The sequence below is a fragment of the Tasmannia lanceolata genome, unplaced genomic scaffold (genome assembly GCF_043159265.1).
Source record: "Tasmannia lanceolata isolate RefF3 unplaced genomic scaffold, GAP_Taslan_0.1 ptg000015l, whole genome shotgun sequence".
In the NCBI taxonomy this organism is placed as follows: Eukaryota; Viridiplantae; Streptophyta; class Magnoliopsida; order Canellales; family Winteraceae; genus Tasmannia; species Tasmannia lanceolata.
The window spans coordinates 20,134,948-20,154,923 of NW_027518692.1; the positions used below are offsets into that span (position 1 = coordinate 20,134,948).

General features: G+C 39.3%; 1 protein-coding gene across 5 annotated transcripts; it reads left to right on the plus strand.

The window, feature by feature from the left end:
- Window positions 1-3,803: 3,803 nt before the first annotated feature.
- Window positions 3,804-19,166, plus strand: LOC143893120 (putative phospholipid-transporting ATPase 4). Of its 5 annotated transcripts, none has more exons than XM_077398099.1 (11): window positions 3,804-3,925; window positions 8,037-10,010; window positions 10,089-10,199; window positions 13,925-14,201; window positions 14,285-14,373; window positions 14,505-14,592; window positions 14,680-14,919; window positions 15,040-15,165; window positions 17,371-17,469; window positions 17,569-17,760; window positions 18,289-19,166. In XM_077398099.1, the coding sequence occupies exons 2-11, from the start codon at window positions 8,173-8,175 to the stop codon at window positions 18,949-18,951; spliced, it is 3,723 nt and encodes a 1,240-aa protein (XP_077254214.1). In that variant the 5' UTR covers window positions 3,804-3,925; window positions 8,037-8,172; the 3' UTR covers window positions 18,952-19,166. The 5 variants fall into 5 exon arrangements, with proteins under 5 accessions (XP_077254214.1, XP_077254213.1, XP_077254212.1 ...); XM_077398098.1 differs by having other exon boundaries at window positions 3,819-3,925; window positions 7,970-10,010; XM_077398097.1 differs by lacking the exon at window positions 3,804-3,925 and adding an exon at window positions 7,328-7,476.
- The last annotated feature ends 810 nt before the right edge of the window (window positions 19,167-19,976 follow it).

Below are 19,976 nucleotides of genomic sequence, written 5' to 3' on the forward strand. Positions count from 1 at the left end.
GAATAGAATTGCTCGGAGTGACTCCATTTGCTCTGAGAATTCGTCGTAAATCAGCCTACATTTCCGCTCGAAATTTATGGGCCGATATTGGAGAACATCTCTCGGTTTTTTCACTCTCTGCAGTGAAAAAAGTGCAGAAGGGCTGCCGAAAAAGGTTAAAGAACGTAAAATATGCTAATATCTTAACGGTGTAATTTTTTTCCTAACATTTTCATTTGGCTAACATCATAAATATGACTTGAAGTCTTTGCTAAGTTTGTGTTGGTAAAATATAGAAAGATGGGTGCTTGGAAAGAAAGATAATATCATTTTTTTTCTTTGAAGAATTTAAATTCAATTTGGTTTCTTCCAATCCACTTTATTCAGGTAATCTCTACACTCTAGAGTAGAGGAACCCTACGCACACAAGCTATACACCCAAAGTGAGATTGCTAAGGATCAGAGGCTCCCAGTTGCTGAAAACTAGGACCCAGTTGTTTTCATAAGGTGATAAAACACAATGTGAGTCCCATCGCTCCAGTCAACGAGAACCCTTAGAATACCAAAGCACGACCAACCCTTCTAGTTATTCTAATAACAGTATTAGGTCAACATTTGGCTGAAATTTTGTCTTGTTCTCAGAGAGGACTGGGTCTCATTTGTGTGTAGTTTTGTTATAGAGGAGATCATATTTAAAAAGATGTGAGGTCACTTTCTATGGAAACATAGATTCTTACGTTCATTAATATTTTGATATCTCGTATATGGATACAACATGTACTTCATCATGTCATCCCTCAAACATTACTAAGAGTCGAGATTACGGTAGAAATGCATGGATCATGCCCATTTCTATGGTCATTTTCAAAATATTTGTAACGTTTTGCTGTGTTTCAAAACGCGGATGAGGGTCAAAACACAGCCAAAACAAATCTTAGTCGACTGGGCTCGATGATGTCGAGTACTCGGTTAATACGGTCATAACTCGTCAAAGTCAAAGGAGTTTTGATTGACTTTGTAGGGCGAAATGCGGACTCGGACAAGAACGCGGCCAAGATAAATGGGAGTCGACTCAGGGGAGTTTTAAAACTATGACATTTTGCATTTGCATTCTAGAGACGAAGAAAGAGAGGCCTCCTTCATGGCACCGATGTTAATTTGTCCAATCTGTAGAAAAGTAAAAGAAAATCAAATAAAATATGAATTGTGAGAAGAAAATGCCTACACTTAATTAATACCAGTTCTCTTATGGAATTAGGCTCCAGTAAAGACCTTGTAAGAATATCATCTAACCTGCATCCCCACATAAGGCAAAAGAGTTGGTGAGTTCACTTACACTTGTTTTTAAGGGTTGTTTTGACAAATAAGCATGCGTTTGGTAACTGCTTTCTCTGATTTTGGAGTTCGAAAGAATAAAAAAATGGTGTTTGGTAAAAGCATATTTCTTGAGTAATAATCTATTTTTGCTTTCCGGAAGAAGATTTTGGGCGATTATTTTTGGAGTGAAATGAAGTGTCTCCAAAAAAGTGATTGTGAGAATTCAAGAAACAAAAAATTGGGAACAAATTAAGGGATGATGAGCAAACACATCCTAATTTACATGAGATACCCATCTCATATGTCAAACCAAAGAACAAATTAAGTGGAGACTGCTATGGAACTAATACATAGATTGTGTATGTAGTCGAGAATCTCTGTTGTATAGACCCCACTATCCGCAAAACCAAACAAGTCCAATGGAACTATCTGTGAAACAACCAATTACTCCAAAAGCTTAAGCTGTGAGAGTTGGTATTATTTAATCATTTATACTTCAACACTGCCCCTCATGTGTGGCCCCTCTTTTGGGTTGGCCGTACATGTGGACTTTTAATATTAAGAAGTTGCTGGGTTTTGAACCCATGACCTCTCGTGAGGCATGTAATAGCTTTGATACCATGTGAAATAACCAATTACTCCAAAAGCTTAAGTTGTTAGAGTTGGTGTTATTTAATCATTTATGCTTTTAACACTTCCAATGATTTTTTTTTTGTGCGTGTTAGGCCATATTTGGCAGCTGTGAAAGTTTTCCCCATGGAATATTGATTTATCATGTGGTGGGAGAGGAGCTAGAGGGTGGGAGATAGAGATTTAAAGGGCATAAGTGAGGAGAGGGTGAGAAGTGGTTAAAAATAGGGAAAATAAAAACTCTTTTCAAAATAGAGTTTTATTTTCCCTTGTTTTTAGCAACTTTGCATGATCACAATAACTTCTTATGCTCTCTCAATTCTCTCCCTCTCCCACTCTCTTTACCCCTTTCTCAACACTGGGTAAGCTAATGTTCCATGGAAAAAAGTTTCATGGTTGCCAAACATGGCCTCGGTATCTTCACATGTTCAAACATTATTCTTCTTCCAAGCTCCATCATGGATGGGCCATAGCCCAAAAATCACACTAATGAAGTGTCCTAACCAACATTGTAAGGACCTTTGTCCAGTGATTGTGATCAAAATTTTAGTCCCACACGAGGACATATATGTGCAAAGAGAACGATGATCTCAAAAGGAAGATGAAGAAGAAGAAGCTAAATTCTGGATTTTATAAGCTAAAACCTGGATTGTACATTTTCAGGATTGTAAAATCCAAGTTTTAGCTTATAAAATCTATCTCCCAACTTACGTATCCAAAAAAAAAAATATAGGTTTTAGCTTATAAAATCCAGGCTAGCTTTAGCCTGTAAAATCCTGGATTATAAAATCCTTGTATCCAAACCACCCCTAAATGAAGCTTGATAGATCAAGGGCCATGGATCTACCTATTATGGTGCTTTCTTCGTCATGGTCGTTGATTGGATGAACGAATATAATGCACATTTGGCACAACCGGGCCCCAAAATGTGTTATTTAGGAAAGAGCCTAACAACCACAGTTGTTTAAGCATTTTTCTTCTCACATATCCATTTGTAATCCTCAAAAATCCTTTGATTGGATAGTTAGGATCAAACAATTAGTGTTCTTTTTTGGATTATGGTGTGCACAGTAGATGGATAATCTATGTGTGTACACATGCCATGTGCACCAAATGAGTGCACTAGCACCAAAATATAACATGTTTTTTTTTTCTATGGATGAAACTGAATACAGGTTGAACTTAGATGCTTGCCCATGGAGTTGGGTTAGGTCGGGTTGAGCTTTTTGCGAAAAGACGAATAGGAATCAAACCGAACCGGACCTGGTTTTAAGGTAAATGCTCAACCTGAATTCCCAAAAATCGACCCGAGTTGCATCCATTGGAGGAGAGTTTCTTTGTGGATATTGCCAAATTTGAGACCAATAATGAGTTTTGGACTTACAATCGGTTCTCAAAATTCAAAACAAACATGGCCTAAGTTTTTCCTTGATCAGTGGCCCTGATTGCCGATTGCCTTGAGATTTCATAGGATGAGTGCATGTGATGTGGAATGGGGACCACTGCTTATGATGATCGAAACCGTTCATTTGATGGGCCGCTACGTAAATAGGCGTAAATCATATCCGTGAAGTTTGGATGGAGATGATTTAGGCCTATTTATGTAGTGGCCCATCAAATGAACGGTTTGGATCATCATAAGCATTGGGACTCACTGTACTTTGAGAAAAAATAGTCCTAAAAAATCTCAAGTTCCATATATCCAAAAACTACACGAAACAAGAGTGTGGAACTTCTCACCGTGTTTTTCGGGACAGTAGATGAAGATGGAAGAAACGTAAGGAAGTTCACATCGTGGGTGGGCTTGGACGCATGATGAGAGCCCACAAGAATAGGCTATTTATTTCTCGTCACGCTCTTTGAAACTCCATAGATATCTTACATTCTACACACACAAACAGAGAGAGAGAGAGTTACAGTGTTATCAGGAAGAAACAGAAGGACAGGATCAACCCGATGAAGTCACTGATCACCGTCAGTCGCGAATCATAGAACAAAGGTATGTCAGAATTTTATTTGAAATTGTGTTTTATGATTACTGATGCCATAAATCCATTTCGAATCTTGTTTTTGGGTTGAACACGCTCAAGGGTGGAGTCAGAGACTTTGTTGGGTAATCTAAATTGATAAAAAAAATTATTAATTGGTGTTTTGTCAGAATTTGCAGTGGGGGCTGATAAATTCACCTAATAGTATGTACAATCTCTCTATGAACTGAATTATTTAGATCTTTGAACAAGATAGGCTCCACCCAGCCATACTTATTGTCACAACCATTACTCTCTCTCTCCTCTTTCAACACGAGTAGGGCCTAACAATGAATGATTTAGATCTTTAAAGAAGGTGAACACCTTGTAACATTTTATCTTTTTAAAAATGTCACCTGGGCTCACTTCTTTGGAAGATCCAAAATTCATTTAACCCAATGTAAATATGCCATGCGATTTTTGGTGTCGCCTATACGGTGTCGTTGTATTCACCTCTTTTAAGTGGTCAGTATCTTCGATCCATATATGGTGCCATCGCCCCTTTTAGATCTTTGAAGAAGGTGGACACCATAAAAAAACGTATTTAAAATATATAAAAAAAAAAAGAAAAACCCACATGTGCCCACCTAGTTCAAAGATCCAAACCGTTCATTTGTTGGGCCCCAACATAAATAGGCCTTGCCCATAAAATCATCTCCATAGGATGATCCAAAACCTTCGATCAACCTCTACATATCGGACTGTTAGGATCATCCTATGGAGAAGATTTTTGAGAAAAGGCCTATTTACATTGGGGCCCATCAAATGAACGGTTTGTATATTGGAATAATGTGGGCCGCAATGAATAAATATGTGTTATATGTGTACCCATGTACGTATGTGCACATATTTTAAAAATAAAAAATAAATTGGGGCTCAACCTTGTTCAAAGATGTGAACCGCTTGGTTGTTAGACCCCAACGTCATACCATGATGCTCATCATTGACCATTGGGTAAACTCTGGATTTCTTACGTAGAAGGAAGCGTTCTTCATTGATCATTGCGCCTTATGCATACGGGCGGGAGAAACAATGGATCATTTGCTCTTGCATTGCAATCTTGCTAGAAAGATTTGGAGTAAACTCCTAAGTATATTTGGCATTAATTGGGTTTTCCCTGAAAAACTCATCGATCTTCTATAGGGTTGATCGGGAGTCCAATGGAAGAAAAAAGGGAGAACATTATGGAATGTGTCTTTCTTAGCTACTATATGTGTACTATGGAAAGAAAGAAATGCAAGAGTCTTCAAATGGATTTATAAAAGCTCTGATTTCTTTTTTATTAAAGTATTAACGATTTCATGGGTGAAATCTCCCCCATGCTTCAAATTTGCATCTGCCTATGACTTATGGGAAGGGTGGAGAAGTGTGTAGATTGAATTTGGTTTATATGTGTAATATTTCATTGGAATATTCAAATCATCTCATGAATATTTCTTTTTTATTTCATTGTAACTTTCTCAACTCGGGAGGGTGTGGCTCGGTGTGGCTCTTTGGCGTAAGTCATGGGTATGCTCCCCAGTGACAAGCGTTCGAATCTCCCCTTGTTCAACTGATGCGCGCGTGGTCTACCGAGTGTCTGCGTGCATCCCTAGGGACTAGTCCCGCCCCACGAAGTGGGGTGGGGATACCCTATGGCATCAAAAAAAAAAACTTACAAACAATATTAACTTACAAACTCATACGTCATATTTTGTTTATATACACAATGATTAATCAATAATTATTATTGATTTAGATATTATTTTTATATTTTGTTGTTTCCAATAAGCTTAAAGTTGGAGTAGATTAGAAAAAGTGTAAAATGATGAGAAGAGTGTCATTATCAAACAAAGTAGTGTCGACATCATTTCATTTAGATGTCGACAATGGAATCAAAACGCGAAAAATTGCTCATTGCGTGCCATCTTTTATTCTTTTGCTCTCTATATTGGCCCCCACATGTTGCTTAACAATAAAGAAAGGGAAATAATATATTCATCCCCTTTTCTTCCACGGGCCACCCCTTTAGTGAAAAAAGAGTAGTCATAAGCATGGTTTAAAATTTAAGTTTCGGTACCCGTTTCGGACCCCTGGAATTTTGAAATTTCGATCGAGATCTGGTACTCAGACGAAATGATTATTTTATTCAATATTAAATTTCGGTCGAAATTTCGGTGAAATATTAAATTAATTAAAAAAACAGGATTTTTTGGGTGAAATTTAGGCCGAAATAAAATACCGTTTTGGTTTTTCCCCATTTCCGTGTCGAAATTTAAAACCATGGTCATAAATACACTAAGGGGGGTGGACCAGTAAGAAAAAAGGGTGCACACACACACACACACATATATATATATATATATATATATATATATATATATATATATATATATATATATATATATATATATATCATAATAACAGAAGTTCGGTACACGTGTTTTCATTGAGTCAGGGTGCCGTTAGTGGTTGGGGGCCACCCAACATTGTTGTCACCCTAATTTCCAACACCTGCTGTTATGGGCCCACCATGGATGAGACTAAGATGCTTTATTTCACGGGCCCACTTGGAAAAGTCATAGCTTTTCTAATCTACTCCAACTAAAGTGAAAAACCCCCCATTGTAAAGTGAATCTACATTCAAGTCATTTGATTAGATGGTTAGAATTGTGAGATGAGAGATGAGTCCCATTAGATGATCAATTTGAATTTGAATTTGGACTTCGCAATTTTGTGGGTCCGATCAGACATTGGATTTGATAGTGGGAGAGCCTTCCTAGGCAACATACTTTGGAACAGGAGTATGATAATCTCTCTTATTCATTTAATTCATCCTATGTGGCTGCTCTATCATGCAACAGCCGGTCTGAGAAATGCCTTATGGGATGGCCCCTAGCAAACCCCTCTTCATGATTTTGAAATGGAGAAATTATACGGTGGATGGCATGCCCCCAAAAAACAGTGGGGCCCACCTTTTTGGGTGATCTAAACCGTTCATTTGTTGGGCTGATGTAGATAGGATGTGTCCAGAAAATATTCTCCGATCTGTGGAGGTCAAAAGAAATCCAGGTTTTAGCTTGTAAAATCCAGGATTCAAGATTCCTGGATTTTTTATGTGCTTGTAAAATCCAGAATCCAGGATTCTATTTTTTGTGGAGACTTGCCACGTAAGATAGCTGATGGGTCCCACCTCGACAGAACGATCAGTTGTTCCCCACCGTAGCTTCATCTCCAGCTCATCTTCGAATGTAAAAAATAAAAAATAAAAAAACAATAAAATAAGAATTTTAAAAAATAGAAACGCAAAAATAGGTTCCAAAAATTGTAACTGACGAGGAGGGCCCGGGAAAACCTAGTATTGGTCCGTGCTCTCTGCAAAACCCTATTTTTTTCTCCATTTTTCTCTCATTTTCTCTCTCTCTCTCTTTTTCGATCGATCGATAGATCGAAGAATGCTTTTAATGGAGATCTGTTATTACAGCTCGTTCCCTTGAAGATTCACGAGGACTTTTTTTTAAAAAATTTTTCGTCATGATTTCAGGTACTTTTGCTTTTTTTCCCCCTTTCTTTGTAGCTGGATCGATTTTCTAGAGCTTTTCCACTTTTTTTAGCGTGCTCTACAGAGATTCGTTAGGTTTGACATGAGGAATTAACAATGTGATTTGGTTTGATCGTTAGGATTTCAAATTTAGCTAAAATTCTGTACTTTTAGGCGTTTTATTTTCTGAATTTTGGCGCTTTTGGTGTTCTAACTTCGGAATTTGAATTTTTCTATATATATATTTTTTATCTTTTATACTGCGGAGTTTGTAGATCTAGAAAGAATTAGATTCAAATTCGTAATTTAAAAAAAAAATAAAATTCACATTCTACATTCAAATTCAACCATTGGAAAAATTTGAAATTCTGAGATGTAAGGATTCTGATTTGGTAATGTTGATGCGAAGTTAGATGTAAAAATATTGTAAATTTCTTAATTTCCTGCTCTGAGATTCACTTGAATGTGGGGAATAATGGTATCTTGTAAATTTTAGGGTTTGCTGAGATTTTGGAGGATAGAGATTGATGTTGGCTATCTTTTCGCTCTTTGGACTATTTCAGATTATTCTCTCTTCCTCAACATGGCGACTTGTCAATTCAAACCTCTGAAATTTATTATTGATGGGAGGGATTGTGGAGGGCATTAATCTTTCGGATAGATCGAGGTTTTATTTGGTCTGAATTGAAACCCTAGAAGATGACTAGGGCAACGAGGATAAGGGAGAAGCTCCGATGGAGCAATCTCTACACTTTCTCTTGTATCCGTCCGAGCGTCTTAGAGTTAGAGGGGGGTGCCCATTCCTTAGAAGGCCCTGGATTTTCTCGAATCGTTTACTGCAATCAACCTCGTGTCCATCGGAAAAAGCCCCTGAAGTACCCTTCGAATTACATTTCGACCACAAAATACAATATCTTCACATTCCTTCCCAAGGCGATTTTCGAGCAGTTTCGGCGAGTTGCCAATCTGTACTTCCTTTTGGCTGCCATTCTGTCGCTCACTCCTGTCGCACCCTTCTCTGCTGTGAGTATGATTGCCCCTTTGGCCTTTGTTGTTGGGTTGAGTATGGCGAAAGAAGCTTTGGAAGATTGGCGTAGGTTTATACAGGATATGAAGGTCAATAGTCGAAAGGTTTGCATCCACAAGGGGGAGGGTAAGTTTGGTTACAAACAGTGGCAGAAGATTCGGGTCGGAGATGTGGTGAAAGTTGAGAAAGATCAGTTCTTTCCTGCAGACTTGCTTTTGTTGTCTTCAAGCTATGAAGATGGGATTTGCTATGTGGAGACCATGAATTTGGATGGTGAAACCAACTTGAAGATTAAGAGATCTTTGGAGGTAACTCTGCCCTTGGGTGACGATGAGGATTTCAAGAATTTTGCGGGAATCATTAAATGCGAAGACCCTAACCCTAACCTTTACACGTTTGTGGGTAATTTCGAGTCTGATCGGCAGATTTTTGCTCTCGACCCTAGTCAAATTCTCCTCAGAGATTCCAAGCTCAGGAATACCACATATGTGTATGGAGTGGTTATATTCACGGGTCATGATAGCAAGGTTATGCAGAACTCGACAAAATCCCCATCTAAAAGGAGCAGGATTGAAAAGAAAATGGATTACATAATATATATCCTTTTTACCCTTCTTGTTTTGATCTCTTTGATTAGCTCGATTGGATTTGCAGTAAAAACAAAGTTCCTGATGCCTGACTGGTGGTATTTGCAGCCACATAACACTACAAGTTTGTATGATCCAACAAAGCCTGGCTTGTCGGGCATTTTCCATCTGGTCACTGCTCTTATCCTCTATGGATATTTAATTCCCATTTCTCTATATGTTTCAATCGAGGTTGTCAAGGTCTTGCAAGCAATGTTTATTAACCAAGACATTCAAATGTACGACGAGGAAACTGGAAACCCGGCACAAGCACGGACATCTAATTTGAACGAAGAGCTTGGTCAGGTTGACACCATTCTTTCAGATAAAACGGGCACTTTGACATGCAACCAGATGGATTTCCTAAAGTGTTCTATTGCTGGTGTTTCATATGGTGTGGTCTCTAGTGAAGTTGAAATGGCTGCTGCGAAGCTAATGGCTGGTGATCTTAATGAGCAGAACCCAGAAAATTCCAATGTTTCAGCGCAGAACAGAGGCACTCATGATTTTTGGGGAAAAAGTGGAAACGATGTCGCGGTATCGGAGATTGAACTGGAAAATGTGATTACACATAAGATTGGAAAGCCAAGGAAACATCCAATAAAGGGGTTCAGCTTTGAAGACGATCGCCTTATGGATGGGAGTTGGTTAAATGAACCCAATGCAGAAGTTATTTTGCTATTTTTTCGAATTTTGGCACTCTGTCACACAGCAATTCCTGAGTCAAATGAGGAAACAGGGGGTTTCAACTATGAAGCAGAATCGCCAGACGAAGGAGCTTTCCTTGTTGCCGCAAGAGAATTTGGGTGTGAGTTCTGTAAAAGAACGCAGTCAAGTGTGTTCATCCGAGAAAGATATAATATGTCTGGACACCCAATTGAAAGGTAGCAGCTCTGCGTCTCAAATCTATTTTTTTTCTTGTAGATTATTGAATTCTTATCTGTCTAGTGGTAAATTTTCAGGGAGTTCAAGATTCTCAATCTATTGGAGTTCAGTAGCAAAAGGAAGCGAATGTCTGTAATTGTGCGGGATGAGGATGGGCAAATTCTTCTTCTGTGCAAAGGTGCAGACAGGTCTGATTCTCAATTCCCCTTTTCAGTGTTTTTTCCTCAGAGGACCTGTAAGCTATCAAATAGTTTGCTGATGTGATGGTTGTATATAATTTTTTATTTCCTTCTGCATTTGTCTTAGGGCTGTTTCACTTTTCTTTATTAATCATAATATGTTCTCGACTTACCCTATGCCATCAAAAATAAAATAAAATAATAATAATAATATGTTCTCGACTCATTTCATAATTAATATGCATTATAGATATGCAATTATATACACTGCTAAAATGATCAATTGCTGATAGCTACAATTATAGTATGAACAGAAAACATTTTAGTGCATGGTGATGGAGCGCTACCTTTTGAAAATCCCTAACGCCTCTTGTGTTATATTCTAAAGCTTGAACCCGGTTCTAATAGATCATTATATGAGTTCAAGCAGCACTTTTCACGGCAAATAACACAATGAGACCTGGCGTTTGATTTTGTTAGAGATTTGCTTGAGGTTGGTCCAGCTCAAAGCAGTAGAAGAAGGATCAAGCCTTGCATGACCCGATAGTGATGTTCCGACACTCAAACCCTATTCCGTTTCGTACTTCAAGTGCTTCTGTTGGGTTTAATGTAAATCTTGTAGTGGATTATTCCAACAGCCTTTCAAACTAGTACTTTTTCTAATCAACTCCATGGCTTCTTCAATAAATGCTAGTTCTTCGATCAAGTTTTGAATGACTTTCTAGTCATATCGTTCATGCGTTTCGGATATTCAGTCTCATCCAAAGCTTTAGACAAAGATGCTATTGAGATATGGAGCCCTTACGGTATCTCATACATCAAGTTCAAGCCATCAATAGTCATTCTCTCCCTCACCCAACTCACCGGATACTATAATAGCTATTAGGGCCAAGGATCATCAATCCGCCTTGCCTATTGATTATCGGAGAAGGCCTTGACCCCCGAGCCTTCCCAAAGGCTATGCGAAACTCTATAGAGGCCATATATCTCCCTAAAAATAAACCAGAGAGGCAATAATGAATGGTCGAGTCATATTTAAGGATCTATATCATAACACGAGTCGGAAATCTCTTCCAAAGAGAGAGCCGAGGGATAGAATTGTTTCTGCGCTAGCGGAGATAAGCTTATCTGGGCTTGAGCTTAAAAAATATATTGGCCCACATTTTTTGATAGATCCAAAGCATTCATTTGATAGGCCCTTGCATAGATAGGGTGTGTACAAAAAATAGCCCCATAGGATCGTCCTAACCATGCCATTTGTGGAGGTTAAAAATGTACATATTTGTGGGAGGTTTATATCTGTCCACCTATGGGGCTGATTTTTTGTACACACCCTATCTATATCTTTGGACCATCCAAATGAATGCTTTGGATCATCCAAAAAATGTGGGCCCACATGGATTTTTGAGGCTTGAGAGCAGAAACAGTATTCCCTATATATATAGAACTGCCCATAGGGCGAAAAAAGGGCGATAAAAAAAGCTCCCTCCCTAGGGCGTCGGCCTAGGTAGGGAGGCGGTTTCTCTCTCTCGTCTCCCTCTCTCTCGTCCCCTCTCTCTCGTCCCCTCTCTCTCCCACATCTTCCTCCCTCTCGTCTCGCTCTCTCTCCCTTTCTCTCTTGCTCGTTCTCTCTCTCTCTCTCTCTCTCTCTCTCTCTCTCTCTCTCTCTCTCTCTCCCCATTTCTAACCCTCTTTTTACCGTTTCTCCCATGGTTTGCAAAAGATAGCCGTGGAGGCCGAATCGGGAACCGTGGAGGCCAGATCTGGAACATGGCTTTTCCGTGGTGGTTAGATCTAGGGCTGTGGAGGCAGGATCTGGGGCCGTGGAGGCTGAATTGGGAGTCGTGGAGGCCGGATCTAAAGCTATGGAAGCCGTGAAGCTGGATTTAGAGCCAGGGAAAACCGTGAAGGTTGCTGGTGGCCGTGAAAGGCCGTGGGATGCTAAACCTAGAGCCGTGGAAGGCCAACTATAGGTGCTACGAGGCCATAGAGGCTGTGGATTATCGGATCCAGGGGTCATGGAAAGCCGGGGGCCATATATAGGGCGGAATGGCCGGAGCTGGGCTCGAGAAGGCCGGATTTAATGGTGAAAGAGCCGGATCTATTTAGGGTTGATGGAGAAATGGATGGGGGAGTTGTTGGCGGCTGTGGAAGGGGCCGATGTAAGGAAAAGAGTGTTCGGATTCGGGGGAAAAGGAGGAGGTTGGATATGGAGGTGAGGGAGGTTGTGGATAGCGGCAATAAACCTTGTAGGGTTAAGGTTTGAAGGAGGTGGAAGAGGAGAGGAGTTTTAGGGTTGTTAGGGTTAGGGTTGATTGGGGAAGGAGGTGGGGGAGTAGTATAGTCTTTAGGGTTACGGTTTAGGGTTAGGGCTAGGAGTATACTTTTGGATGAGACATTTTTTGGTTAGTGGAAGTAGGTTTTGGAGAAGATGGTGGAAGAATTTGATATATTTTTAATGGGGAGCCGTCGGTGTTTGGTGGTGGTTCGAGGTGGAGGCCGCCGGAGATCGGATGATGATGTTGGGTGGTTGGTTATCGTGTACGGTTAGGGGCGCACAATAGCTCTGGGCCTTTGAGCTAGATTTTTGAAAATTGAATTTGCCAGCGGATTACAGTGGAGAAATCGGTGTAACGTGGCAGGTCACGATCTTGACTTAGGGGTCCCACAAATTTCACACTTTTTGGTGGATTCGATTAAATTGAGGCTATTGGGTAATGTAAGGGGTAATGTGTTTTTCTTTTGGGCAAAGGAGAATGCTCTTGGGCAATTCATACTATGTAAATCTAGTAGGACTACTGGTCCCCATTGTAATTTTGCTGGTATGAATATATTTGTCAATTTTCCAAAAAAATAAAAAGATTATATGGATTTGCTAGGGTCCATCGCAAAAGCCATTTCGCAGCTGGTCTGTCTCATGTCAGACTAGCCACCTAGTGAATGGAGACAACAACTGTTGTCTCCATTCACGAGGTGGGGTGGTTTGACATGCGGTGCGACAAACCAGCCGGGAAATGCCTTTTGCGATGGACGCTAGCAATTTCCTTATATATATATATATATATATATATATATATATAGGGAAATGTTATCAGCACTACTGTATTTTGATGATGGCACTCCTTACTTTATTAAAAGTACGGTATGACCCGCACCATAGGATGATCCAAACCGTCCATTAAATGGGCGTCAGCCTAAATAGGTTGTGCCCCAAAAATCATTCCCATCACAAGGTTTCAAATCTCGGTTTCGGTTTCAGTTTCGGTACGAAATTTAGGAGGAAATCTTGTAAAAATTTCACCGAAATTTTTGAAATTTCGGGTGAAATTTTGTACTTCACCGAAACGTCCGAAATTTCCGAAACGTTTCGGCGAAGTTTGGTACTTTTCCGACTCACTATGAATTTCGTTTCGTTTTCCACCGAAACCGAAATATTTCAGCCGAAACAAAACGTTTCGGCCGAAATTTAAAACCATGTAGGTTGATACTAACCCTCCGATCTGAATGTTAGAGGGTTGACCACCCCCTCTCGCGTGGGGGTTAATTATATACACAGCTAAAATGCTACAATTATAGTATGAACAGAAAACATTTTACTGCATGGTGATGGACCACCATAACCTTTGAAAACCCTGACATTGCATTATATTCTAATATTTTAACCATCATTAAGTTATGTGATCTTGCTTTCTTTCGAGAATTCAATTATAGCTCTTTGTTTATGAATCATGCAGCATCATATTTGATAGGCTAGCGAAAAATGGAAGAGTGTATGAGGAAGATACAAGTAGGCAGCTAAATGAATATGGAGAAGCAGGGCTGCGAACATTAGTGCTTGCATACAGGAAACTTGAGGAGCCTGAGTATTCTGCTTGGAACAATGAGTTTCTCAAAGCGAAGACTACTATCGGGCCTGAACGAGAAGCCCTTCTTGAACGTGTTGCAGACATGATGGAAAAAGATTTGATTCTTATTGGTGCGACTGCTGTGGAGGACAAATTACAGAAGGGGGTATGTTTTTCAGTCTCTTTTTCCATTCTAAGTTTCCTTTACGTCCTCGTGAGGTTTGATGCTTTCCTTTTCCTTCTCAAAAGGTTCCTCAGTGCATAGATAAACTGGCACAAGCCGGTCTCAAGATCTGGGTTCTGACAGGTGACAAGATGGAAACTGCTATCAACATAGGGTATGCGTCCTCCACATTGCAAAACACTTTTTTTTTATTTCCAATTATTCCGTTGCAAAACACTCAGCTCCTTGGCTGGCACACTATGCCATCAGATTTTGCATTGAATGCTAATTTCTAGTGTGTTGCAGATTCGCATGCAGTCTACTTCGTCAAGGCATGAAACAAATCTTCATAAGCACAATGAATGCAGAGGCATTATCCCAAGATCCTGAAAAGGTATGGATTGGTTTACTGTATTTTTTTGCCATCATCACTAATTTACTTTCACCGTACAGGTACTGCGGGAAGTTGATTTCATATTAGACTTTGTTGCTATGTTTGATGACTGATCAGGCTGTGAAAGAGAATATTCTGATGCAAATCACTAATGCCTCACAAATGATCAAGCTGGAAAAGGACCCTCATGCTGCATTCGCTCTAATTATCGATGGGAAAACTTTATCTCATGCATTAGAGGATGATATGAAGCTTCAATTTTTAAGTCTGGCAGTTGATTGTGCTTCTGTCATATGTTGTCGGGTCTCCCCAAGGCAAAAGGCCCTCGTAGGATATTGTCACTCTTTAATTGATATCACTGTTATCCTGGCTTCTCTCTTGCAATTGATATTGTGCTCAAAAGAAGATTCTTATTTTCGTTCTGCTTTTGGGGTTTTATTGCATCAGGTGACCAGGTTGGTGAAAGAAGGAACAGGAAAAACCACTCTAGCAATAGGTGATGGTGCAAATGATGTTGGAATGATTCAAGAGGCAGACATTGGTGTCGGTATCAGTGGAGTTGAAGGAATGCAGGTTGGTAATGCATGTAATAGGTTGCTTCTGTATCTTCGAGGGTGTTGGTTTGTCTTCCAAGTATTTAAGTTACACTCATAGATTTCAAACTTGTCACAACTACAACAGTACAACTAGGAGAAGGAAATATACCACAATATATGGGCCGTCACTTAATAATATTCTTTGGAACCAATAGATCTCTGAGAGCATATTGTTTCTGGGAATTCAATTCTGTTTTAATTATCATGATCTTACTAAACAATTTAAGATGATCAAGTCTTGTTTTCTCAATGTCGAAGTCTCAAAGAAACTGATCGATGATTTGCTATCTACCTCGAGCTTCTGCCCCCTTTAGTATTTTGCCATCAGTTGCTGGTCTCTAGTAGATGAGCAATGGTTGTGCAACTTTTTATCCTTGGTGTTCTGACTTTGATTGGTGCATTATGTTGCAATTTAAAAATATCTACTGGTTTCCCATTATAGGAAACTACCCACGCCCCCCTTGGTACACCCACCCACACACCAAAAAAAAAAAATAGCATGTATGCACGGACATGATTCATGCAATATGTGCTTTTGTGACCAAGCTTTTATGAGGCAAAGGAAGGCACAGTAAGAATTGAGAGCTTAACTTTTTGAGTTTACTACCAATTATCATTATTAAGATATGCTCTTAATGATCGACCTTGGTTCCCACATAGCATACACCAGATGCATGCCCCATCTGTAAGATCAATTTTCAGCGAAAACCAACGGTCTAGTAGTTTAGCTTCTTTTGGCAGGCTCCTTAAGACACCTTATTTGATCGAGATTCTAGGATCATCCAACTATGGTGGGATGAGATACAATGGGCTAGACTTGGGGTTGTCCATCAGTTCATGATGGAAACTTATGGCTCGCAGATTCATTATGTACATGTGGCATGCATGTTCCAGGAGCCATCTTTCTTTCTTTCTTTTTCTCTTTTTTCGTCTGTGACCAAAAATCCTTATAGGTTTAGACTATGTTGGGTTTTTCATTTTATTTGGTTAGGTTTTCTTCTTTTTACGAGATTTTGTTGCCATGTATAGTCTGTTTCTAATTTGCATGGATTCTTTGCCCCCCCCCCCCCCCCCCCCCCCCCCCCTATGCCAAATCCGTGTCGACACGTCTCCACCTGCGAATCGGACATGGATTCATGTGGGACACACCTGGATTCTTGTCGCAGCCGTGTCCCGCATGAGTTCTGTTTTTTTTCGGGCGAATCCGATTCATCGTTGTCTCTTTTCCACACGAATCCAGTTTTTTTCAGGCGAATCCGATTCATCGTTGTCTCTTTTAAAATCCGATTCATTATTGATGTCGGAAGAACCCAACTAGAGCCAGGATTAGAGCCGGATAGATTCCTTTCACCTTCTTCATGAAATTTTTCTAAAGGATTCATTTAGCTGACCCCAACTAGTTTGGGACAAAGGCTTTGTTGAGTTGAGATGTGTTTTCTTAACTTTTTTTTATATGAAAGCACAGCTCGTACTCTTTTAATGAAAACCCCAGTGCACAACCCCTTCCTCCTTCGACTCTCTTAATATAAAACTCACAACAACCCTCTACCCTCAAAATTTTCATGAATATATACGTATGTATACACAAATATATACATATTTAAATTTTTAATTTTGAAAATTTGATTTTATTTAAAAATTACCGAATTTGAATCCTACTTTTGGGGACTTGTCGAATCCAAGACCTCGAATCTGTGTCGAATCCCGACCCGCGAATCCGAATCCATGCAACAAAGGTCTGTTGATATTATATTTGAACTTAATAACATATAGATTCCTTCAATGTATTTGTAAAGAAATTTACATTTATAAGGTTTTTAATAGCTAAAGGGAAAATTAGATGTATACGCTTTTACATAACCTCGTGGCTTGTCTATGGTCGCCCAGGTTTTCCCATTATTTATAGTATAGATTTTCGAAATATTAGTAACTAACCAGTGCAAATTGGTAATTTCTTGTGCCATCCAGAAAAAAATGCCCAATTTGTGTTGCATATATTGTTAATGATTGTATGAGCGTACCTGTGTATTCGTTTAACATTGTCCATATGCCATGGTCATACAAAGCAAAACTCAAATCAGTTTTGTTCTTCTTTAAAGGCATCTGTTTCATGTGAAAGTTGTTTTTTTTTTTTTTCAATGAAAGTTGCTTTGCATGCTCATAAATTTTCAGTTTTGTGCAGGCTGTAATGGCTAGTGATTTCTCTATCGCCCAGTTTCGGTTTCTGGAGCGGCTTCTTGTTGTCCATGGGCACTGGTGCTACAAGAGGATTGCCCAGATGGTAATAACTGAGTGTGCTCTTTGTTTCTGCTCATTGAATATATAGAGACCATATAGATGTGGCATATTGCTAACTCCTTGTGGAACTTATTGCATTCAGGTCTGCTATTTCTTCTACAAGAATATAGCATTTGGCCTAACCCTTTTCTATTTTGAGGCATACACTGGCTTTTCTGGGCAGTCAGTTTATGATGATTGGTACATGCTGCTTTTCAATGTCATTCTTACCTCATTGCCCGTCATATCGTTGGGAGTCTTTGAGCAAGATGTTTCTTCCGACGTTTGCTTACAGGTGGGTTTCTTAGACCGTTTGTTTCATCGACCTTGCAATTTTATATCTAGGCCCTGTTTGTTTTGGTGTCTTATAACGTAATTTTGAGTCCAACAATCGAAACAAAATTTAAATGAAATTATTTCTTTACAAGATTTCGGTGATATTTCACCAAAATTCCAAAATTTGACGAAATTTACCGAAATTTTGTTTTTACCCTTTTTAACAATTTCCATTTTAAAAATTCTCACTGAAATGTTATGATTTCCACGGAAATTTACGAAAGTTTAACTGAAATCGCCCAAATTTTAAACATTTCGATGGACATTAAAAAAAACCCCGAAATTATTGTCATATTTTTACCATTCAAAAAAAAAAACAAATTATTGTCATATTTTTACATGATTCTAGCTGAAATTTGGCCGAAACTGACACAGGAACCGAAATTTATAACCCTGACCACATTTGTTCTCAAAATCCAGAACAAACAGGGCCTAAACGAGCTTTCATCTTCCAGTTAGTTGTGCTGACACCTACCCACCTTTGCAGTTTCCAGCACTCTACCAGCAAGGACCAAGGAACGTGTTCTTCGACTGGTATAGGATCATTGGCTGGATGGCAAATGGTCTCTACGCATCACTCATCATATTCTTCCTCAACATCAACATTTTCTATGACCAAGCATTCCGTGCCGGAGGCCAAACCGCAGACATGGCTGCGGTGGGGACCACTATGTTCACCTGCATTATCTGGGCAGTTAACTGCCAAATCGCGCTAACGATGAGTCATTTCACGTGGATCCAACACCTCTTTGTCTGGGGAAGCATCTTCACTTGGTATCTCTTCCTAGTCCTCTACGGCATGTCCTCCCCAATTTTCTCTGGGAATGCTTTTCGCATCCTTGTAGAGGCTCTTGCCCCTGCACCCATTTACTGGTCTATCACACTTGTGATAACCGCCGCTTGCAATCTCCCTTATCTGACCCATATCGCCTTTCAAAGATCCTTCAATCCCATGGATCACCATGTCATCCAAGAGATCAAATACTATAAGAAAGACGTCAAGGATCAGCACATGTGGACAAGGGAACGGTCCAAAGCAAGACAGGAGACCAAAATCGGGCTCACAGTGAGGGTGGAAGCCAGGATCAGACAATTTAAAGGGAAGTTGGCAAAGAAATGCTCTGCCTTAACTGTGCAAACAGGCTCATAGCAACGATCATTTTTCCACTTTTGGTTAGGGCTTGCGTTTTTTTATATATATTTTTATGGTCTTTTTCTCATTCATTTCTTGGTATTTTCGTCCGGTTTCATGGGGTTAGTTCACGCCCCATTATACCGGGCATTGAGTTCTGTTCTCTGTACAATATTTATAAATATTTGTTGAGTTGCAGCTTATGAAAATTTAATACATTCACAGTTTTGTTACCTGTCTCCTCTTGTCTATACTTTGGGCGTGGTGTAAAACTTCGAACATATTTTTGCAATTTTTTGAGTTCCAGAATTGAATACTGGATCCACTCGGACAATTTTAACGGGTCAAGTTGCCATTTAATTCTGCAAAGGATTGAAAGTGTCTTTTGATAAGAAGCAAGCCATGTTTTTCTTATTTATGGAACTCTAAAGTCTCAACTATAGTTATGAGTTCAACCATACTGTTAAGACCTTGGGGATAACATGAGGAGCGACTTTTGGAGATGGCTAGTACATAAGAGAGATATGGACCTGATTCATTTTAGTTCTAAATTTTACTATTAAATGTTTGGTTTATGTTAGCTTTTGAGGGTACTGTTTTGAGTTGAGAAATGGGTCTTTTTTTTAAGTTTAAAAATGTAAGCTATAGAAAAAAATTGGTTTATTATAGCTTTTAGAAAGATAGGTTATTTGCCAACGAGGTAAATAGTAAGCATGCCTTATTGTATTACAAATGAGGTGACGACCTACTGAGGTGTTCCTCCAAGCTATAGAAGAACAGAGATGTTAATACCATCATTCTTCCAAACTAGTACAAGGAAGATGACAATAAACAACTCTTTTTCCCAGAAATACAACTTTCATGAGCTAATAGAAAAGAGAAAGAACAGAGAAATGGCTCACAGTTGATGAAGTAAAATGGGTTGATTTTTTCATTGGTAAACAAACAGCACAAAACACTGCATGGAATTGGCAAAAGATGTTATCAAAGCATTCTTAACATATTGTGCAGCCCAAAACTGGAGGCTGCTCTACAGTTGTAGT